Source organism: Plutella xylostella, chromosome 31, assembly GCF_932276165.1.
Source record: "Plutella xylostella chromosome 31, ilPluXylo3.1, whole genome shotgun sequence".
Lineage (NCBI taxonomy): Eukaryota > Metazoa > Arthropoda > Insecta > Lepidoptera > Plutellidae > Plutella > Plutella xylostella.
In genome coordinates this window covers 1,172,509-1,195,948 of record NC_064011.1, presented here as the reverse complement: position 1 = coordinate 1,195,948, position 23,440 = coordinate 1,172,509, and the positions used below count along the sequence as shown (strand labels likewise).

The 23,440-nt window shown below is 38.5% G+C and overlaps 1 protein-coding gene across 1 annotated transcript; it reads right to left on the bottom strand.

The window, feature by feature from the left end:
• Window positions 1–1,440: 1,440 nt before the first annotated feature.
• Window positions 1,441–22,101, bottom strand: LOC105382994 (regulator of chromosome condensation). The gene is made up of 16 exons (XM_048632245.1): window positions 21,964–22,101; window positions 21,576–21,674; window positions 19,713–19,824; window positions 19,224–19,311; window positions 18,663–18,842; window positions 18,141–18,272; window positions 11,950–12,046; window positions 11,374–11,508; window positions 10,730–10,792; window positions 10,079–10,172; window positions 9,048–9,166; window positions 8,269–8,417; window positions 7,507–7,584; window positions 6,973–7,059; window positions 4,154–4,202; window positions 1,441–3,725 (listed from the first exon to the last, which is right to left on the bottom strand). Exons 2-16 carry the CDS (start codon window positions 21,667–21,669, stop codon window positions 3,382–3,384), a joined length of 1,821 nt encoding a protein of 606 aa, XP_048488202.1. The 5' UTR covers window positions 21,670–21,674; window positions 21,964–22,101; the 3' UTR covers window positions 1,441–3,381.
• Window positions 22,102–23,440: the final 1,339 nt, after the last annotated feature.

Below are 23,440 nucleotides of genomic sequence, written 5' to 3'. Positions count from 1 at the left end.
AATAATTTTTAATATTTCATTTAATAATTTTGAAAATCTGAGTTAGGTCCTCATTTTTTGTGAGTCAAAAATATTAGACATTTGAAGACTATACAACATACATACACAACACAGAGAAACATTTGGTTCGTCAGAAGGCCTAGGTAGTGGAAGTTTTTATCATCGTTCGTTGAGCATGAGGAGTGCAAGTTTTTACACTTTTGAGTAGTGGCGAGTAGACGCGAATTTGTATGGCGCGGTATAGTTTTGTCACGTAGCGGTATAAGCGCTGCACTAGCTCCGCGACATACAAATTTGCGTCGATTTTCACTGCTCGATAGGTTTAGAAAAACCTAACCAACACACATAAAATAAACTTACATAACTTAAATACTAACACATTTTACTTATGTTCAAAAATGGCGGTCTTATCGCTTAAAGCGATTTTTCAAGACAACATTAGGGTGGAAGGATATTTAAGAATTTTAATATTAATATATTTTAATATGCTTAATTAAATATTATAAATGCGAAAGGATTAAGATGTATGTAAATAGCTGAAAATGATAAAAAGTCTTTGCAAAATAGCACTCTTTATTGTCAGGGCTTTAAAGTTGCACTGCAAACACTGTCCACAGATTTTGATGAGATTGGGGATTGGCAACCGTTGTCGAAACTCGGCTATTACATGCTTAAATAAGGATGTAAAATAAAGGCTCAGATAATAATAATAAATCATTTATTGATCCAAAAACATGTAAAAATATACATCGAGTGAACACTATAAATATGGTAAACCTTGCCACCTAAACTAGGATGGTCGGTATTTATAAAAACTTACCCTTAGAACTGAAGAGTGATTCCATTTCTTGCAGGCTTTGTATTCAATACACGCTATACAGCATCCACCTGTTGATGCCCAGACAGTCTGCGATTAAGCCTCACCTAAGGTTAAACTCCATCTCATGTTAGTTCAGATTCTGAAATATAGATGTCATAGGAATTGCTGCCAACACAACTTCAGAGGGCCTAGAACTAGATCAAAGAACGTAACTATCTACTTCTATAACGGGAAGCCTAGATGGAGCTTTTAGTTGGATTAGCTTAGAGTTAGAACCTACTTTTGAATGTTAATGTAATCACTTAAAACTCATGTATCTAATATTCAAATTATATTGCTTGAGTCATTGTAGATATCACGTAGATACTAACCTTATTTGGTATTTTCATCAGTTTCACTTATTTTTTTCAGAGGGCTAAGTGTAGGTTTTTCTTACCGATCGAGAAAAAAGTGAAAATTAAGTTTTTTTTTATGGCGAGCTAGTTCAGCTCATATACCTACTCGCTAGGTGGTGACTCTATACAAAATCGCGTTTACTCGCCACTACCCTAACAGTGTAAAATCTCGCACTTCCAATGCAGGTAGGTAAAAAAACTTAGGGAGGTAAGAAAACTCAAATGTACAACACTACATTTTTTATTAGGAAAACACAATTCATTATACTATATTCATTATAACAATTACTAAGGCGTACATAACCGAACACAGAATATAAAACAGTACTATTGTACTTTTTACATACAAACAAAAATATGAAGAGAAAAAATCTCTAACAATAAAACACTTCTGCTATATATAGGAAGTTATATTTATCATTTTCTTATTATGATATGAATTATAACTGCTCCCAAAAAGGCCGATGATGCTAAGAAGTCATTGCCAATAAAATTAGGTGGACGATTTAAAGGTAAAATAGCTTAAGCGACAAACACCAAAATGTTCAGGAAATCTAAACAAATCTATGCTTATCCATTGTAACTTATTATCTCAAGTGTCTCTTCAGTCCTTTTACCTTTCTACCATCGATATTATGTTATGTATAATTTTATCAGAAGACAACTCTCTACCTTAAATAAACTTAAAATGCAATGCACGCAAAGCCTATTCCAATTTAAACTAGTTTTATATTAAAGGTAGCTTATTTGGCAAAAACTTCTTAACACTCTGTATTCATAAAATTTTGTACCCTCTCTCTTTTTACAAAGTGATGCTAAACTTAACTAATTATTATTAATATTTATTATTATAATTAATTATCATCTAACAACCTCAATCCTAAAAATAAATCGGCCGTTTTGTCCAATATTTAAGGGGTCCGTGTATATTTATGCTTTTCGAAGGCCATCTTTAAAATAGTCTTAAAAGTATATAACAGAGCTTATGTACAGTCTGGGTCAGAGATACCTAACCGCCATCAGTAGCATTGTTTCTGAGAGGTAGGCCGGGTTTCTCTAGCTCAGAATGTACTACGGGATTAAAAGTGCAGGCAAGATTAGTTTTTTTACCAAAAACTTTATGTACAAAAGTATCCTTTAGCTATTATTGGTGTATCTAAATTCTACTAATATTAACGCTATGATTGAAGTTGCGAAATCTAATTCAGTAATTTGTACATTAATATTTAACTTTTCAGTGGAAAGTAGAAACGGAACCCCGGAAAAAATTACAAATTGTAAGCAAAATTTTATACTTTTATAGATATATTTAAATTGAATGGTGAGCGTAACAATTCATTTTTTCATTTCATATTTGGGTCAAAAATATTTGATAGTTACGTGAATTTTGGTATCATAAACTAAGTTTTTTTTTAAACATATCAGCCCGTATTTGTCCACTGCTGGACATAGGCCTTTCTCAAGTTACGCCATAGCTCTGTCCTCGGCCTTCCTCATCCAGCCACTACCGGCTACTTGGCTAAAGTCGTTGATCCAGCGAGCATGAGGTCGTCCCACGCTACGCTTGCTTATTCTTGAAGACACAATCACCTATCAGAACAGGTCTGTTTTCTGTCTTTAATGAATTCAATGAAATTTTCCCTGATCAGGCCCTGCGATGACGGATGCAGTAAATTATTCTTACTCTACCATTCACAAAATACAAATATCTCTAACCTTCTCTATCATAAGACACATTTTACAACGACTTTACATTTATCTACTATCTCAAACTTTTTTGTAATTTAATACTAATGTCACTCTTTTCACTTTATGTAGATGTACTTAAGACATATTTTGAAATAATATTTATAGCATATTTAACTGCATACTATTATTTTTTTGAGGATCCCAAAAATAGGAGCGTTATATATTTTTTTTGTTAAACCACAAAACAGTCAAAGGAAAAATATCCGAAATGCCACCACATTCTATTTACATACGTCTCATTTTAAGTCAATTCACCCAAACGGCCTATGTTACGATCTGATGTGTGTTTAAATAACTAGTTTTCATACTTCCTCTTCATGAATAACTCACCACTGCTGGTTATCAGGTTAGGTTATTTAAACACACACAAACTTTGAACTTACATCAAAAACTTAATCAGACTTACACATACACCAATCACGCCGTTTTGACCGCCTCTTCACTCGGTGTCGAACTTTCTGTCACTTTTTCTGACGGAACCTTTTCTGATGCGACATTTTCTGACGCTTTTTCCGTCGTGACCTTTTCTGACACATCCGAGTCGGGTGCTCCATTGACGGGTTCCGTTTCTTTGACGTCTTTTACGTCTTTCGTTTCCGCCATTTCGACGTCTGCGGTCTCGGGTTTGGAGTCCTCTGGTTTAGGTTCCGTTTCTTTCGGTTCCTCTGGGGTTTCCATGGCGGTGTCTGTCTCTTGCTTGTCTGTGCTGGGCGCGGTCGCCTCGTCTGCTTTTGTCTCTGGTTTTTCCGTTTGAGTGTTATCTGTGGGGTTAAAAACTAATTTAAAATATTTGAAATGAAATGAAAAGTATTTATTTGCATGATTAAGGGCACATAAAAGTTTTTAAAGTATGATATAAGCACAAGACCTTAATCTACCTGAAAGGTGAACAAATATTTGGCATGTAGGTATTAATAAAAAGTGGTTTTCGATTTTATAGGTTTAACGTAGCGATTTTGTGTACTGCTAGAATCCTGCGTAATTTAAATAATAATTTATTTATAGGCAATTGCCAGTAGAACTAGTATAAGTTGTGACAGTTTGCACAAACTATGAAAATTTTCATACAAAGTGGCGCCTCTAGCGGAAAATATAATGAAACTTTTAACAAAAGATATTGTGAAAATGACAGAAATAAACTGAAAAAATGGTACGCAATATAATTATTTACCTATTTTTTTTAACTTACCGGTGTCGTCCACTTCCATAGCTGAGTCCTTGTCCTTTCCGTTTACTTTCTGTAAATAAAATGAAATATTTCACGGGAGATCTTAAAATAAAAACACCATATATAGGACAAAACATTTGATTAATTTACCGACTTACAATAAAACCTTTATTACCATGTACCTTTGTATAAACTGCATTAGTCTACCAACGTTACGATACGAGTTTAAATAAAATCAAAAATACACTTAATACCTTTTACCCGTTTAACGACATACCAAGAAAAAATAATTTACCCACAAAAAAACCATGTGCCAATTATAATATTTTACAAATGTGTACAGTTCTCCCATATTAATAATGCGCATGCAAATCTTCGCAAACTGTCGTATTCCCGGAAACACCCGAATCATTGAATCGTAAGAGCACTTGCATTTTGATCCTTGTTCGAAAGAAATAGTAGTCAATATCATGTGACACATAATCGAAAACAATTTGGGCGGTCGGTGGCTGTCACCGATCAGTCAAGGGTCTCAAGGTCAAGATCAGTATTACTTTTGTGGAATTATAAAGAGCTGCAATTACACATCGTTCTTGTTATTTTTTTCAAATGTGAATTTAATTTCAACTTTAATTATTTTTGACGATGCCATATTATGAGGTAAACATTTTTATTAATGTGAAATAATCAGTGCTGTAAATACTTTTGAACTGTGATTTAAATTTTTTAATGTAAACCTGTATTTGAAATCCATTTCTCCTTATAATATAAATCTTGTGTTATTCAAACCTTCTTTCATCCATCTTTACATCAGCTTCAGTAAGACACTTGAAAAGTACCTACTGTAACATTTTCGAAGTAAATTTTAATATTATGGAATATTATGAATTATCGAATCAAATTTCGGTACTGATAAATCAATTATCTCTTTTAGCACCAATTACATAATTCTACTAAAATTTCATGTAGAAAATGCACTTAACCACTCTAAATACATAATAGTTTTCTAACGCTCGGGAATACGACCGTTGCCGAACAATGGCGAAGATTTCTATGTGCATTATCAATTTTGGGGAACTGTATGATACGTGTCATGCGTGTTTAATTTTATAATACCGTCGCTATTTAGCTAAAAACAATCGCAAATAAGGTTTTTTTTCGTAGCGTGAAAACCTAAGAAGCAAAACTTCTAGATTATTGCTTTTCGCAGTATAGCAACGATATCTACGGTCATGTGCAGAGAAACCTGACCCCTCTCATAGTAACAATGCTTCTGAGAGGGGTCAGATTTCTCTGCCTTATAACATAATGTACCAAGAAAATACCTTTAGCAAATAAGAGGGTAAATAATTTACGCACCAAATAAATTCTATGTTAGTTTAATTAGTAAAATTATTATAATTGTTCCAGATAACGTCAACAGTTACTTACTATAAAATCTTTATATCTATCACATAACTATAATTATTGTGAAGCTAAAATACCATAAACATATGTATTTAACGCAATAAACTCGTAGCATTACGCCTGCAGATAAAGAACCAATATCGAAAGGGTGGCCATTACATAAGTGGGACTAGGTATGAGTATTTAATTGACATAAATAACAATAACGGTGAGGCCCCATTGGTGGCCCCAATAGGGCCTTGCCCTAAGAGGAGATAGCAAGAGTCCTCCCACCCGCCATAGTTATATTGTTTCTCAATCTGTGGTCGTTTTAGCCTTAGATTAACAATATACCAACAAGATGGGAGTGTCAATGCCAAAGAAACGTCTCGATAATAATAACACCCCACTTCTACCACTGAACTCTTATTTCGAATTCGGTTAGAAGATTTGTGAATTTATTCATTTGTACAATGGTTGTCATCAGGTTCAACTTAAAACGGTTAGAAAGTAAACCGACAGTTTTTGCTGTGTTTTCGTATATTGTTCATCTAAACCTCGCCCATATTGTTAGTGAAAAAAGCAGTGTATAAGCAACCTATATCTATTTATTGTTTCTTGGTCTTTTTCCCGCTGGTAGACGAGGTCGCACTGCTAGGTTTCTTCTTCTTAGCTGTGCTTTTAGCCTGTCGTGAAAACAATTATGAGGAAAATATTTATGCAGTGTGAAATTTTATCAGTGATGTTGCCCGTTGGTTTGAAAAAGATCCGTTTGATGAGGAATTTAAATACCCTATTTATTCAAATATTTCGCATTTATAATATAAGTAGGATGCGTTTTCGTAAGAATTGAACTGCCAATGGGTGCGTGACTGATAAAATTTCACCTTGTATGAGTAGTTGCAAAAAGGAGGATTGTAAGGATCAGCTCGTCAATCTGAACCAACTTATACTGCAATGACCTTTTTGCAACACTCTGCATAATTATGTAAAGCTTAGCATTTGTTTAAAAGCATTGAGCATACATAGAAACAAAAAGCAAGCGTAAACCTTATTATTATTAAAATAGGGATATGTTTATAGATAGCGATGAAAATCTATTCTATTCTCTGTGGGGGTGTATGTACCTGCACCTGGCTCTCGAATGGAACCTTTGTGCATATCCCCAAGCTCTAAACTGCCTTCCTAAGCTTGGACCATTTCCGGCCACGCTGGTCCACTGCGGGTTGGTGGGTTCACATATCTAGATGTGCTAAATCTAGATATGCAGGTTTCCTCACGATGTTTTCCTTCACCGTAAGAGCGATGGTATACAGTGTCGATTCGAGCCCGCATCTCTGGCGTGAGAAGCGGGCGCTTACCCGACTGAGCTACCACCGCTCTCTGTCGGTCATCACCGACGTGATGGGTCGTGATGATGTGCTAGTGCCAACGCGAGGGCGTCCCACGCTCACCTGCGGCTGGTCGGACGTGGAGCTCACCTCCTCCTCGTCCTTCTTTTGCCGCTTGTTCTGCCGCTTCTTGCGGCTGTCTTCTTCCACCTGGGGTTGGGAATTAGGTTGGTAATTAAATGGCGTCTATACACAAAGATTTCAAAAGGAAGGATGTGCCCGTCAGATCATTTTGCATATGAAAAATGACACCCGCGCATTGGCCCCAATTCTAACAAATTATGACAGATATAGGTATGTGATTTTAGGGCCAGCGCGAGGGTGCCATTTCCTCAGCGGTGGGGCCTTACGCTAGTAATATAGTCAATCTATAACGTACAGAGAGACGTATGCTCGAGGAGTTTCTTTCGCCATTACTTCTCCACATTGACTGAGCCTTTGTGAAGTGGTGGTGCACTTATAATCTTGACAATCACAAATTAATTGTATTTTTTAAATTTTAAGTTGATTAAATTATATGCTATTCTACTTGAAGGAAATTGCAGAATATTATTTTACTTGACTGCTATACATGAAATACAATGCTGTGTTAGTTACCTTTACGGGTTCCTCTTTTTGTTCGGCCGGTTCTTTCTCTGCCGGCGGCGGGGTCACATTCACCTTTTCTGGGTCTTCCTGAAGACAAAAAATACAAATATGGTGAATTAAGATACCTTTTGTCCAGTACAGAAAACAATGACTATCTAGCTGAGAACCAATGATTGGTGTATATCATAGCTTTAGCTGGAAAAAGACCTTAAAGGACTGATGAAGGTGATTTATTTATACTTCGGTCAGCTACCTATAAAAACGAGGGATGCCGCGCGGCTATCGTAGATAATCATGTGCGTCCAAATTCAAAACCTTTCCCTCTAGACCACCTTGACCCTACATGACCCTTGCTAAATAACCCACCACTAGCAGGCAAGTATGCTGTCCGCCGGCGCTGACGGCGCGAGCTCGCAGCGGCGCGGGGAGCGGGGCGGGGGAGGGGCGCGCCGCGTCGCTGCTGCCGCCTATTCCTATATAGCTAGTATAGTATATTACTATAGTAGTATATTAACTATACAGAGCTACACTACTATATTATGGTATGTAGAAGATAGGTACATATTTAAATTACTTACTGCAATTGCTGAATGACTCACTTGTGAGTCACCCGAATCTACATATTTGTATTTGCCGTAAGAGCAATTTAAATTAAAACCCAAAATTCTCTTGTACAAATCCTGGATTCGAACACTCGACCTCTCGCTTCGTAGCCGACGCGTTTCCCTCTAGACCACCGTGCCTACATCTAGTCATAGCTAAATAACCTACCACTAGCAGACAAGTATGTTGTCCTCCGGCGCTGACGGCGCGAGCTCGCAGCGGCGCGGGGAGCGGGGCGGGGGAGGGGCGCGCCGCGTCGCTGCTGCCGCCGATGCCCAGTTGCCCCTCGCTGCCCATGCCCCATGCGTAGATCTCTCCTGGGGAGTGGAATGTGAGGGGTTAATAAATATATGTAAGGCGATTAAACGACGCGTGCAAGAGAGTGAATTGGTGGGCTAGTTATGTATCTGCGAGTATTACTGCTTGGCTGTCAAACTCTCAAAACCCCGTCAACTTTGTCGACGGTTAATTAATTAGCGTGACGACTCGGTTCGGGCTACCCCGTATCATTGATTACCATTGCACAGTAGTCATAGAATCCGTCAAGAGTTTATTCATTCACTCCTTATTTTAGTTTTATTTATTTGGAAAACAAACATCTTAGAATAATGGTCCTTCAGATGAGCTCGCAAGAGCTGAAACAGTCAAAACCATGCGAAATGAAACAGTCAAAACCATGAGAAATGGTAATTAATATAAAGATACATTTTAACTGTTATTTATTTCAGCTTTCTACTTCGGTATGTACCGTCAGCTGCATAATTAACTGTACAATTTTGTACCTTGTCAAACTCACAAACTACCTATTCAAACATTGACGGTTTGTTATGTAGTCAGTTTGACAAGGTACAAAAGTGTATAGCTACTTAGGCAGCTGACCGTACGTATGCAAGTACGTAGGCACTCGTTAAGGCTCTATAAAAATTACAAATATAATAAAAACATACCATTATCAGTGACAGCGAAGGAGTTGCTAGTCCCGCACGCCACACTGACACACGTGTGGTTCTTGAGAGCCGGGATCAGCTCTAGTGTTTCAGCGTCACCCTCGCGCTCTAGGCCTAGCCTGGGGGTGGTGGAGAATGTTGTTAGTATACAGGGTGTTGCAAAAACGGTATAGTAAGCTAGAAGGGGGTGATTTATAGGGTCATTCTGGACTACTTCTGTTCTATTATTACATGCTTAGTATAAAAAGTCGCTTCCCGCGTCTATATAGTATACTAGCTGTTCCCGCGAGCTTCGCTTCGCCTTAAAAAGTTTTCCCGTGGGAATTCCGGGATAAAAAGTAGCCTATCTTCTTTCTCAAGGTCTAGAACATATGTATACCAAATTTCATTCAAATCCGTTCAGTAGTTTTGGCGTGAAAGAGTAACAGACAGACAGCGCTTCGCTTCGCCTTAAAAAGTTTTCCCGTGGGAATTCCGGGATAAAAAGTAGCCTATGTTCTTTCCCAGGGTCTAGACCGTATGTATACCAAATTTCATTCAAATCCGTTCAGTAGTTTTGGCGTGAAAGAGTAACAGACAGACAGACAGACAGACAGACAGACAGACAGACAGACAGACAGACAGACACAGTTACTTTCGCATTTATAATATTAGTAAGGATGCTTAATACTGAAATACTCATTATAAGTCTGTTTTTTAATCTCAGATACTAAATTGATAGATTCTGATTGGTTCATCAACAGTTGATTATCGCGCGATTAAGTAACGCATCGGAACAATCGACTGTTGATAAACCGTTCATAATGACGTTCGTAAAGACGCGCACAAAAAGACGTATATAGAAATAGTTTTCCATTGCACTCGCTCTCGAGGCAGCGCGATGTGAGTTAGCGCGACGCAAAAAAATTGACACGTCTTGGCCTGCGCGTCTAGCGCCCCGTGATAGATCTTCAGGAAATGTATGCATCTGTCTTGCGTTTATAACTTCCCTTTAGAAGCAGACTCTAGCTGGTAAGAGTGGGGGGACTGACCTGCCATACTCCTGTCTGCCCAGAGCGTGCGCGGCGCCGCGCTCGTCGCTCGCGATGCTGTGGTGCTGCCCGCACGCCACGTGACGCCATGCGCCTGGAATTATATTATAATTATTATATTTATTTATGTTATGTATATTAGAATAGAATATCATTATATTCAGAGTAAAATTTTACAATTCATCGTTGATAGTCATAATATTACTCTACCACAATTTCATTAAGCCGTCAAAACATTGAAAACATCTGACAGTCGGGTCCCACTAAGCCGACAACTCTCTCAGCACAAGCTTATGCGTGGACGTAATGAGTTATGATGATGAAGGCACTTAGTCCGCAAGAGTATGTACTTAAATTCCTTATTTCTAAAGAATTCATTGGCGAAATGCTCTTTGTTCGACGTAAAAACTAGTCGATAGCAACGTTTTTAACGTTATAATAATCATTTATATTATAGTAGGTTTTATTAAATATTACGAATTTCTTAGATTTATTCTCCGAAGGGGTTATGTTATAATATCTTGTGATGTTTTATTATGCTGAAGGTGAGATCACTTCGCAGTGCATTCCACCTAAGTAAACGTTCAGCTTCTGCACAATATGAATGCAAATTCTTGGTTGTAACTATTGCAATACTATAGACAAAGTTACCTGAAGGGAAGCTGGTGGTGGAAGGCATGTAGAGGGCTGTCTTGTTCTTTGTGCCGGTTATACCTGGAAGGAGATAAACATTTGTAAATTATAACAATATATTTAACAGACCAAAGTTTTGTTGACGAGGGGTTTGAGTAGTGTTACCTCGCTTCGCTAGGCGCTTCTATTTATGTTAAGTTTAATTTTAGGTTGCATTGCCTGATGGATGAGAGACCTATGTCCAGTGGCAATAATGTCTGTATTAGGAAGGCCGAGGAATTGTGCCTCTTTGGAGAGGCTTAAGTCCTTCAGTGAACGATGACCTTGGCTAAAGCACAGCGAAAAACGGGCATTGCTTTATATCTGTCTCTGTAGCACGCGCACAGTAATAGTGTCATCACGCTCGCACAGTACACCTTGATGGCCGGCGGCAGAGATTGCGATTGGTTGTAGATGCAAAGATCAACGTTCGATTTTCTCTGTGCTTACCGAGCAGCCTTTAACTGTCTAATTTATAGTAATTATGATATCTGCTGTATATATTATGCCACTTGCAAGGCCTATGTCGAACTGTGTCAGGCATTCTTCTTAATTCAGCTACTGGCTACCTGTCATATCTGGTCATATCTCCGCTCTAGGGCGAAAAGTATTTCATTACTTACCGAGTTGCGAGTAATTATTGAGTCCCCAGGCCAGCATGGTGTGTGAGCTGTCCAGTGCGAAGGTGGCGTGGTATCCCGCCCAGATCGCCGATATAGGGCTCTTGAGAGTCACCTTGCCTGGGACTAGGAGGGCGCCTGTGGGGGAGATATTAAGTTAATTAAGGCAGGACGGAAAAATCTATAAATTTAATATAAATTCGCCATATCTCGAACAACTTATCATAGAATATTATTAGTGTCTCAGATTCGTAACAAACCCCTGCATTTCAGCTTCCCATTTGTTTTAAAGGTATTTGAAATATTTTATCCATGTTTTATGCCACATATTGGGATTTTATCATGAGTCTACACTGCGGTCAGGTCAGATTCATGAACTAAAAAATACAACACACAAATAGACAGTGTTTCCACCACACTGGTCTACGCTTAGGAAGGCAGTTTAAACCTTAGCGATATGCAGCAAGGGACCATTCGAGAGAGCCAGGTGCAGGTACCTCAACAGAGGATAGAATACACAGACACGTTAAACTTTTAACACCCCTTCTTTACCCTCAGTGGTTAAAAACGAATACTTACTGAAGCCCTGCCTGGCGTCTCTGGAGGCGGACCGCTGCGACAGGCGGCCCAGTTGGCCCTGCTCTCCGCATCCCACTGTGTAGACTGCTCCGGACGTCTGGAAATAACATTATTTATATTAGTTACATATACAGGCATAGGGGGTGACTCAGGGGATCATTCTGAACAACTTTTATTCTACGAGTTTTGGAAATTCACCTTTTCCATTTAGAAACTTTGTTGGTCACGTGACTTTTTAATATGAAGAACGAATTTCCAAAACTCGTAGGACAAAAGTAGTTCAGAATGACCCCATGAGTCGTCCGCTTTCGGCTTAGTATACCCTTTTTGCAACAGTCTCTATTATGTCATATCTCCAACCCGCCTAGCCAAGCGTTGAGATTATGACAATAACCTACCAGTCTTGCAAGAGGCCCGTGTCCAGCAATCTACTGCTGCACATGGCCTACATAAAATGCTTATTATGACTGTAGTATGAGTAGTGATAGTGAGAAATCTTTAAAGAGGTACCCAGAATCGCTTTTCACAGAAACTGGGTGCACTGAACCGAGTGAAAGTAAAATAGTGTTTAAGTTTGCTTTAATGAATAAGGCCGCCTTTTGTACTATATTTTATTTATAAGTTGTATTTTTGTAATATTTTCTTTAATGGTGCAAAATACAGAGTATTCTATTCTATTCTATGTATACTCACAGTAAGAACGGCGAGATGGTCGGCGAAAAAAACAGTTCTGATTGCTTGTAATAAAACTCTATTGAGGAGGGGTCAGATATCTACCAGGCAGGCTATACTATAAATGTAGGATCTATAATAATTTCTGAACGTAGTGTAATAGAATTATTGTCTATGATCTATGATGTTAACTTTTTTATACCTCTCTTGAATATTGGCGTTTAGCAAGAAATATTGTTCTGTCGATTCATGGGTTATTAATAAATTAAATAACGTTTATTTAAGTGCACCTGCGGTTTTATTTTCATCCCACAACTTTTGGGGGCTCGTCCGGGATGGAAATAAGCCAAAGGTGCTGAAGATGTTGTAAATAAGGTGTAAATAGGGTAGCGTGTTGGTGGCGATTCCCACACAGCTAAGATGGCGGCGTACTAGAAGGAACATTATTGTGAAAATACGGTGAAAATTATAAATTAATGAAGGTGAAATTAAGGTGGACATAAAAGCATAGAAGGTGATATATTTGAATACGGTGAAAGGTGTATACGTAATGGCTGATAAAGACGACATGATGCCGGCGGCGGGACAACCCTTGTTGCACAACATCGAGGCAACAATACCGCGGTTCTCGGGAGCGGACCCGACGTACACGGCGGCAAGGTGGGTGGAGGAGATAAACGACAATGCGGAGGTGTTCGCCTGGTCACCTTCACAGAAGCTGTTGATGGCGCGAAGGGCACTGACTGGGGTGGCAGGTCTGTGGCTCCGCTCTGAAAAAACATTTAAAACCTTCGAAGAACTGCAGAAGGCCCTGCTAAAGGAGTTCCCCGATGAAGTGAACACGAAGGATATTCACGAGCTGATGACCAATCGAAAGAAAAAACGGGACGAAAGCTGCTATGAGTACATGTTAATTATGAAGGAGCTGGGGAAGCGGGGTAAATTCCCGGACTACGTGGCGATACAATACATAGTAGATGGCATCGTCGACTTTGAGACGAACAAAGTCATGCTGTACGGAGTATCTACCTACTCTGTACTCAAGGAGAGGTTGCAGATCTACGAAACGATGAAGAAGAACTCCGCCAAGAATAACCATCCGGCGGCGACAACTATGGCAAAAAGGACAGGTGCAGCGGTAGCGGCGAGAAACACTCCCACACCACCTCAAAGGAGATGTTTCCAGTGTGGAGACGTGAACCATTTCGCCAGCGATTGCAGAAACGGGGTGAAATGCTACAAGTGCAATCAGTTCGGCCATATTGCTCCGCATTGTCATGCAACTTCAAATACAACATCAATGGCAGAGCATCGAGGCCGTGAGGTTGGTACGAGCGGAACACAGCCACGACGGTCGATGTGCGTGACAGCGACGACGGCGGCGGCGGCGGCGGCGCACGATAATACAGATGGTGGTCAAGTTGGCAGCACTGCAACAGTCTGTGGATGTTTTGACACTTCTGACGTGAGTAGTGATGACAGTTGTCAAACCCCTATGAGTTGTCAAACTTTTGTAAACAAACTTCGAAAACAAAACATGTCGGTAAAGTTTATTCAGATTGGTGATAAAAAGTTAGAATGTTTGGTAGATTCCGGTAGCGATTTAAATTTAATAACTGAAGATGTGTTTCCGATGATGACGGTGAATAATTATGTAAAAGAAAAGGTTGAGATGTCTGGCCTAGGTTGTTCCAAAGTTTCATCTTTAGGCAAGTTTAACTCTGTATTACAAATAGACGGTAATTGTTATGAGTTACTGTTTTATATTGTTCCTAAAGATGCAATGCCTTATAAAATGATTTTAGGTCAACCTTTCTTGGACAAAACAATGGTTATTTTTGATAAAGGGTCAGTGAATATTATACCTCAGGGTGAGTACCAATTCCTACAATGTTTGGTTTCAGATGAATCAAATGTAACACCAATAGCTTATGTACCAGATCCTGAAATAAGACTGAAAACTGAACAACTAGTGAATAATTACAAGCCTGTACAAACAAAAGAAGCCCCAATTGAGATGCGAATAATTTTAAAAGACGATATCCCAGTTGCCCAGCGGCCAAGGCGACTGTCATTTAAAGAGCAAGAGGATGTTGATAACCAAATAGGTGAGTGGTTGGATAAGGGCATAATAAAGCCAAGTTTCTCGGAGTATGCTAGTCCTCTGGTCTTAGTGAAAAGGAAGAATGGTAAACTAAGAGTTTGTGTGGATTATCGGCGTGTCAATGATAAGATGGTGAAAGATGAATTTCCATTACCGATTATTGAGGATCACATTGACAAGCTGCAGAAGGCTAAGGTGTACAGCAAGATCGATTTAAAAGATGCGTTCTTCCATTTGAGAATAAAAGATGAGTGTACAAAGTACACAGCCTTTGTGACACATAACGGACAGTACGAGTTCACGAGAGCACCATTTGGATTATCAATATGCCCGAACTATTTCACACGTTTTATCACTATCATTTTCAGGGAGCTGATCAATAAGGGATATGTTATGGTCTTCATCGACGATGTCATTATACCAGCAACTGATTACAAGGAGGCTTTGGAGAGATTGACCGAGGTGTTAAAGGTGGCTGCTGAATATGGTCTGCAGATAAACTGGAACAAGTGTGAGCTACTAACAACTAAAGTAGAATATCTTGGATATGTAATAGAAGACGGAACAATCAGACCATCACCAGACAAGACGGATGCTGTGATGAACTTCCCGAAGCCCAAAACCGTGAAGCAGGTGCAGAGCTACATAGGATTGACATCCTATTTCAGAAAATTTATTGAAGGATATGCTGTTATAGCCAGACCACTGACGGAGCTGTTGAAGAATGATGTGCCATTTCATTTTGGTGAAGAGGAAGAAAAAGCATTTCAAGATCTGAAAAAGAAGTTGTGTGAGTATCCAATTTTGAAGATCTTTAATCCTGCTCTCCAGACAGAATTACATACAGATGCCTCTCAGCAAGCAATATCCGCTATACTCATGCAGAAAGATCCTAATGACAACACCATGCATCCTGTATATTACATGAGTAAGAAGACAACAGATTCTGAAAAGAAGTATACAAGTTATGAGCTGGAGGCCTTAGCAATCATTGAAGGTGTAAAGAAGTTTAGAAAATATCTGTTGGGCATTCCATTCAAGATTGTTACAGATTGCTTAGCGTTTGAGATGACACTTAAGAAGAAGGACTTAACTACGAGGGTGGCAAGATGGGTTTTGTTACTGCAAGACTACGATTACACAGTAGAACACAGGTCCGGTTCAAAGATGAGACATGTTGATGCCTTGAGTCGGAACCCATGCATTGCCGTAGTTACGAGTGGTATTCACAACCAAATAAGACTGGCGCAGCAATCAGATGATGGTGTAAAGGCTATAATGGAGGTGGTTCAGACTAAACCTTATGCTGATTACTATGAACATAATGGTTTGCTATACAAAGGTGATAGAGGACAGATAGTCATACCAAAAGGAATGGAAATAGATATAATAAGAAGAACACATGCAATTGGGCATTTCGCTAAGAGGAAAATGTTAGACATGATCGATAAAGACTACTTTATTAAAGATTTGGCACGGAAGATAGATGAGTTTATAGTAACGTGTATCCCATGCATACTAGCATCGAAGAAAGAAGGCAAACAAGAAGGTTACTTAAATAGCATTGAGAAGGCAAGTATACCATTAAGTACGCTACATATTGATCATATAGGACCACTTTCTGAGACGAAGAAGCAATACAACTATATATTGACTGTGGTTGATGCCTTTACCAAGTTTGTATGGTTATTCCCCACCAAAGGAACCACAGCAAAGGAGACGTTAGATAAGATGCTCATCCACCAACAGACATTTGGAAATGCTGACAGAATCATATCAGATAGAGGAGCTGCCTTTACTAGTAATGACTTTGCAGAGTACTGTAATCGTGAGAATATCCAACACATTCAAATAACAACTGGAGTTCCTCGAGGAAACGGGCAAGTGGAAAGGATTCATAGAATTATAGTTTCAGTTTTAACTAAGCTATGCATAGAAGATGAAAAGTTATGGTATAGACATGTAAGCAGTGTGCAAAGGATGATTAACAGTACATATCAGCGAAGTGTGGGCATGAGTCCGTATGAGTTACTCATTGGTACAAAAATGAGACAGAAGGAAGATGTAGAGTTACTTAAATTACTACAAGAAGAAGAACATAAAGAATTTATGGATAGTAGAGATAAGAACCGTGAGATGGCTAAGATTCAGATAATGAAGTTGCAGGAAGAAAATCGACGTAGTTACAACAAGAAAAGGAAAGAGAGTGTCAAGTATGGCGTTGGTGACTTGGTAGCTATCAAACGGACACAGTTTGGGACTAGCATGAAACTGAGAGCAAAGTACCTTGGTCCATACAAAGTTATGAAGGTGAAAGGCAAAGACCGCTATGATGTGCAGAAGGCGGATAGCTCTGCAGAAGGGCCAAACAACACATCTACGGCTGCAGACTGCATGAAGCCATGGCCTACGACCTTAGGTTAATAATAGTTAGGTATGATCCTTGTGTGTATTTTATTCACTGAAAGTTCATGTTTTCAGGGTACCTGTTTTTGTTTATGTAATTTTAAAGGCATTGCAACAACCTGGTTTAATATTATATTTTGTGTTTTGCATAATGTACAGTTTTAGTAAAAAATTGCGTCAGGCAGGAGTTAATTTTATGTTTGTCGTTAAGTAAATTTTGTAAAGATTGCATCAGGAAGGATGTTTTGCGTTATGTTAAATATAGTAGGTATATTGTGTTAAGTTAAATGTAGTACAATGTAAAGGATGTTCTTTATTGATGAAATGTTACCTATTTACATTGTCGTGCTAAGTATTTTTGTTGTAAAGTTTATATTTTGTTAAGTATTAAGTAAAATTTACTGAAAGTTGCAGATTTTATATTTTTATAAAAAGTTTTCAAAATGATGTTTAAAGGTAGAGTACTTTATAAAATTTGTTTTTCATAGTCTGAGGGCAGACTATCTGCAGGATGGCCGAGCTGTAGGATCTATAATAATTTCTGAACGTAGTGTAATAGAATTATTGTCTATGATCTATGATGTTAACTTTTTTATACCTCTCTTGAATATTGGCGTTTAGCAAGAAATATTGTTCTGTCGATTCATGGGTTATTAATAAATTAAATAACGTTTATTTAAGTGCACCTGCGGTTTTATTTTCATCCCACATAAAAGCGCCAGCGCTGTACCATAGTAGTACAACACATCTTAGCGTCTAGCGCGGCGTCAAGTTAGCGCTCTGACGCGCGCTAGTAACGTGTCCTGTTTGACAAACCTTTAGCCCAGTTTCATCATACTCGGTCAGATCATAGCCAGAAATTAGTTGTTGACTTTTGACACATCTGGCAAGAAGTTTATACGAAGATGATGTACAATTGATGACAAATGGTGGCGCTTAGGCTGTGCGTTGATATGTCAGTCAGTCAGTCAGTCTGTTTCTCCTTTTACATCTATAGATTACTACTCACGGTGAGCACAGCGAGGTGGTCAGAACCTGACGCGACGCGCGCGGCGGTCTCCGGTACAGACAGGCGAATGGGAGTTTTAGATGGAGCGGCCGAGCGACCCGACATCAGCAGGCCCATGCTGCCGTGGGAGTCCTGTGGGAGAAATAAGGGGGGTTAGATGGCAGTTTATTACTATTTATGTTATTTAGATTCCTTTCAATATAATAAAGTTTATTACTTATAAGTATTAGACAAATAAGTTTGTAAGTATAAAAGGCCTTTTACTGCTCATTCTATTGTTATACCTTTAAATTGTGCTGTAAGTTTTCCTAAAATAAAATAAATAAATAAATAAATAAAGTATGGATGATTAGGTGTTCATACATTATCAAGAAAATACATACAAGAAAATGTTGATAGTATAAAGAAGATATTTAGAAGACGTTAATCTACGTTAATAACAAACCCGTACAGCGGTAGCAGCTCTGCATAAAATTCCTATACAGCACATGCTGAGTGAGACACATTTAGCTAACCACTCACCCGGAAAGAGCCCCAAGCGTACACATCTCCATTCTCTAGCAGCGCAGCGGTGTGCGAGTCCCCAGCGCTGATCATGACAGCCTTGCCGGGGAGGGTGACTGTGCCCGGGGTGCCTTCCTCGCTGTCTCCGGAGGTGGGCCGGCCGAGGGCACCTTCGTCGTTGCAGCCGAATGTCCATACCTGGGTGGAAAGGAGGTGTTATTTGTTTGGTGCGAAAGATAAATGTCCTACCAATGTTGTAAGGGGAAAGTTTGTGTGAATGATTTATTACTTGTTCGCGGGAATTTGCTAAATAAATTTGATGTGCACAAAGCAGATACCTACCTACCCTGCATTAACAAGGCTACTTTTTATCCATATGCCCTGAGAGATGCATCCAGAGGAGACCCCAAACAAGCGTAGTGTGGAATGCCGCAGGCGCGCTAAACTAAAGACTTATACAAGGGTAGCTGTAGGTGGATGAGGAAAGCGGAGGACTAAGTATAGAATCTGATATATTTTTGAAATGACCCAAGTGTTTGATAATTAGGGACGATGTTTGATAAAGGTGTGTGCACATACCACGCCGTCCTTGTCAAGCGCCACAGTGTGCATGCCCCCTGCACACACCGCCACCATGTTGTCTCCCATCGACGACACGTACTTGAATCTGGGAAGAGGAGAGGGGTTTGGAGGTTAGATAGTCCATTGATCCTTCAACTGGCTCACGGCACGGGTGCGTTATCGACGTCGACAAACTCGTTTAGCTAATGTCAAAGCAGGAGAGCAATAGATTTAATTTCGTTTAAATGTTTGGTGCAAGTCACCCTAACAGTTGATGATATAAAACAAGTTGTATGGATTGTTAGTCACAAAAAAAATGATTGAATTTTATGAATTTTGCATGTTGTTAGCTGACATCCTGCTACTTTTTATCCCACAATTCTGACTGAAAAACCTTCAAAAAACATAAAACTGGAGGGTAATCGTAATATTACAGATTATTTCATGGATCTAAACATTATATTGAACTACATATCACAAGACAGAAAAAAACAACTTTGAACTTACTTAGTAGTCTCCATAATGTCTTCCCCAAGCCCGAGCTGGCCGACATCTCCCATCCCGCATGTGTAGACACGCCCTGTCTTAGTCGGGATCGATGGGATCTCAAGCTGGAAGACTGAAACAAGTGAATGATTGTGTTTAGTCCTACAACTGATTCAAGCTTACCGGTTCAACGGTCAGCCTTGTTACAGTAGTTATATTATGTACTAGAACAGTACTACAGGATAAATGAATACCAAAATCTTAAGTACTCTTCATTGCAGTACCTTCATTGAATGTCACTATATCATGATTTGCCATAAATACAGATCTGTGATTTATAAAACTTATAAATTTTAATATAAAGGATATCTGTTGGGTCCAAAAGTAATGGAGATGCTGGCGTGTTGGTGCATCCCCATGCAAAGAGAGGATCCTCCGAACTGGTGCTAATCTAACCATCTTTTCACCACAGTAACAAATTGTGGTCTAGCTCAAGTGTGCAACCAACAACACTATGTATAAGGAGATGAGCTTAGTTAGATACAGAAGGGCAATTTTAACAACTAATACATAATTATTTGTCTTTTAATTAAGTTAAGAATAGCAGATTTTACTTTTACAAAAAATATTATTGTTTATGCATCATGGGTTAGTGTGAAGGAAAGGGTGTGCGGGACTTAGAAAAATTTTCGATTTTTTTTCAATATTGAAATTTCGGTATTTTAATAATGGGGGGTTACTTATTATGTTAATACAAACATATTATGTCAAATAAACTTTTTTCTGAAATTCGTATTTTCGACTCTATTAATACTTTACTGTTAATGGGGTCCCAGGGACTCTGACGAAATTTTCGATTTTTTTTTAATATTTTAATTTCGATATTTGAATGATGGGGAGTTATGAATTATGTCAATACAAACATATAATGTCAAATAAACTTTTCTCTGGAATGCGTATTTTCGAGTCTATTGACACTTTAACTTTTAAAATACACCAGGGACTCCGATCAATAGAGTCGAAAATACGCATTCCAGAGAAAACTTTATTTGACATTATATGTTTGTATTGACATAATACATAACTCCCCATTATTAAAATATCGAAATTAAATTATTTTAAAAAAAATCTTAAATTTTGTCAGAGTCCCTGGGACCCCATTAAGAGTAAAGTGTTAATAGAGTCGAAAATACGAATTTCAGAAAAAAGTTTATTTGACATAATATGTTTGTATTAACATAATAAGTAACCCCCCATTATTAAAATACCGAAATTCCAATATTGAAAAAAAATCTAAATTTTTTCTAAGTCCCGCACACCCTTTCCTTCACACTGACCGCATCATGTTTATCTTTAATTTTAATACTATCATTATGCATTATTTAATGAAAGTATCAGAATTAGGAACTGTCCATCATTAGTTGCAAAGAACTTAAAATTCCAGTAACAAGATAGTCTACTTTAACAAAAATACTAATTTAAATTAAGTAATTAACAACTAATTAGCATAGTGGTTAATAACATTACAAACTACCAACAGCTACGATACATTAATAGTCTAGCTACATCACATTTAGGTACAAATGTTGCTATTTTAATCAGTAACGTAATCATTGTTTATTATTGTTACATCAGGAATTAACCTCAAAACACATAACTGTAATATACCTACATGGGGCATTGATAAAATTACCTCAAATTACGTAATAGCTACGGAAACCATTAGGTCGAACAGAATTTTCCATGTAGTCACCAAAGTTTGGACGGAAAAATATACATTTTCCATTTTCTTACTTTCCCGCCATCGCGTACATCTTGACAGGTCAATGACATGGGATAAAAATGTAAGAAAACAACTGCAAAAAATGTATCGTAATGGCTCACCTCCACGTTTCTTCTTGTTCTTCGGCACTGAAGAGGCTTCTGTGGATGCCGAAGCTTTGGATGCTGTGCGTTTTACACCTCGCGCGGCCGGCATTTTGCCTAGAAAACACCAAGTTAAGGACGCGTCAACAATAAGAACAATCTGGCGGCAAATACCTATGGCTTCGTCACAAATGACGTTTACACTCGCACGTTTTATTTTATAATCGCCGATAATCTCGTTACAGTATCATTCACGTCGCACACATCTGCAATGATCACAGGGCTTCGGAGATTTTATGTAAAGTATCGTCGTGATAGGTTATTTATGCATTTGTATGATTTGAACAGACGGTGCAAACTGCTGGCGGGTTTAGATTGTTTGTGTGTTAGAAGGATTTTTACTTACTCGTTTAAATGTATATTTATACGCAACGGTATAGAATTATATTGGAAATTTATGAATTTCAATAGAAGAATTGAGAAATCGAGAACCACAGCCGCCAACCACAGACACAATACAGCAATGTTGCTAGTTTAGAAAAATATATTTACAAAGTATCGTATACCCACTGTGCTCTCTATTAATCGATGAATCGAAATGTAGCATCGATCGGTAAAATAGAATTATACAGAATATAATTATATAATTATACAGAAAGCGAATAAATGCCTCAAAATTATAATTTTTCAAATCCTCCTACGACATCTAATCTTTAGATAGGTATAAATAGGCTTTTTACACCTGAAATAAAGATATATTATTATTATGTTGTGTCGTTACCATCACGGGACCATGGGGTCCCGGGGGTTCTACCTTTTTTGGCATAAGATTTTTTTGCCTAATCTCGTATTGCATAGTAACGTTTGGTCAAAGTCTCGTTACGCCGAAAATCGTATGGCATAAATCTCGTTTAGTAAAAAGTTATTTCGCATAACATTGTTTAGCCTAATAATGGTATGGCCAAATCTTGAATAGTCTAATAATGCTATGGCATAGGTTTATACAAAGTAATAATATTCGTTTGGCTTTAACTTTGACGGAACGTCTCCCTACATAGCGCAAACTGGTGCCTTGTATTGTTTCCGCTGTTTGGAAAACGCTCCGCTCCGCTTCGCTGCGCTCCGCTTTGGTTTTGATGAACATGTGCACCTAACACGCTCCTCCTCGCTTTGCTCGTCGTCGCACCTATTTTTAGGTTTCGATCTCATGGGGTTTGTAATAATTATATTGGTCGTTAACTTTCGATTTTTTGATCATACAATATCGTGATTTTCGGGATGTAGGAGAAAAATACCACAATTTGTACATTTACTACATACTTAATACATTATTTATTAAGATAACATTAGGAGAAACAAGATTATACATAGGTATAGACGAACATAAATTTGAGCAAACGAAACTTAGGTGTTTAAAGATTGTGCCTAAAGAGTTTTAGACGAAACGAGCCTTATGCCACATAAGTCTTGGCAAAGTGATGGTTCGGCCAAAAAAGTTTAGACCATACGAGTTATGCGAAATGAGTTTTGGTCAATAAAGATTATGCCAGATGAGCGGAACCCGGTCCCGGGCATTTGGAAGGCGTGCATGGGGCCGAAGCCAACACGTAGAGGCCCGTTTGACAACATTAATCTAAATGAAATGTGACACCAACCGACGATTTTCCCTGTGTAAACTATAGAAGTAAACCCAAGGAAAACCCCCGGTTAGTGCAGGACTATTGTAGGATATGGAGAAAACTAATACAGGGTTATGGAAGGGGGTGCTAAATGGACTGGGTAACTGGGACTATGGAAGGACTATGGCCCCTGCCTGACCTATATGTTTCACACACGGATAAAAAGGCAGGGGGTGACTCGCACACACAGTAAATGGGCCCCCC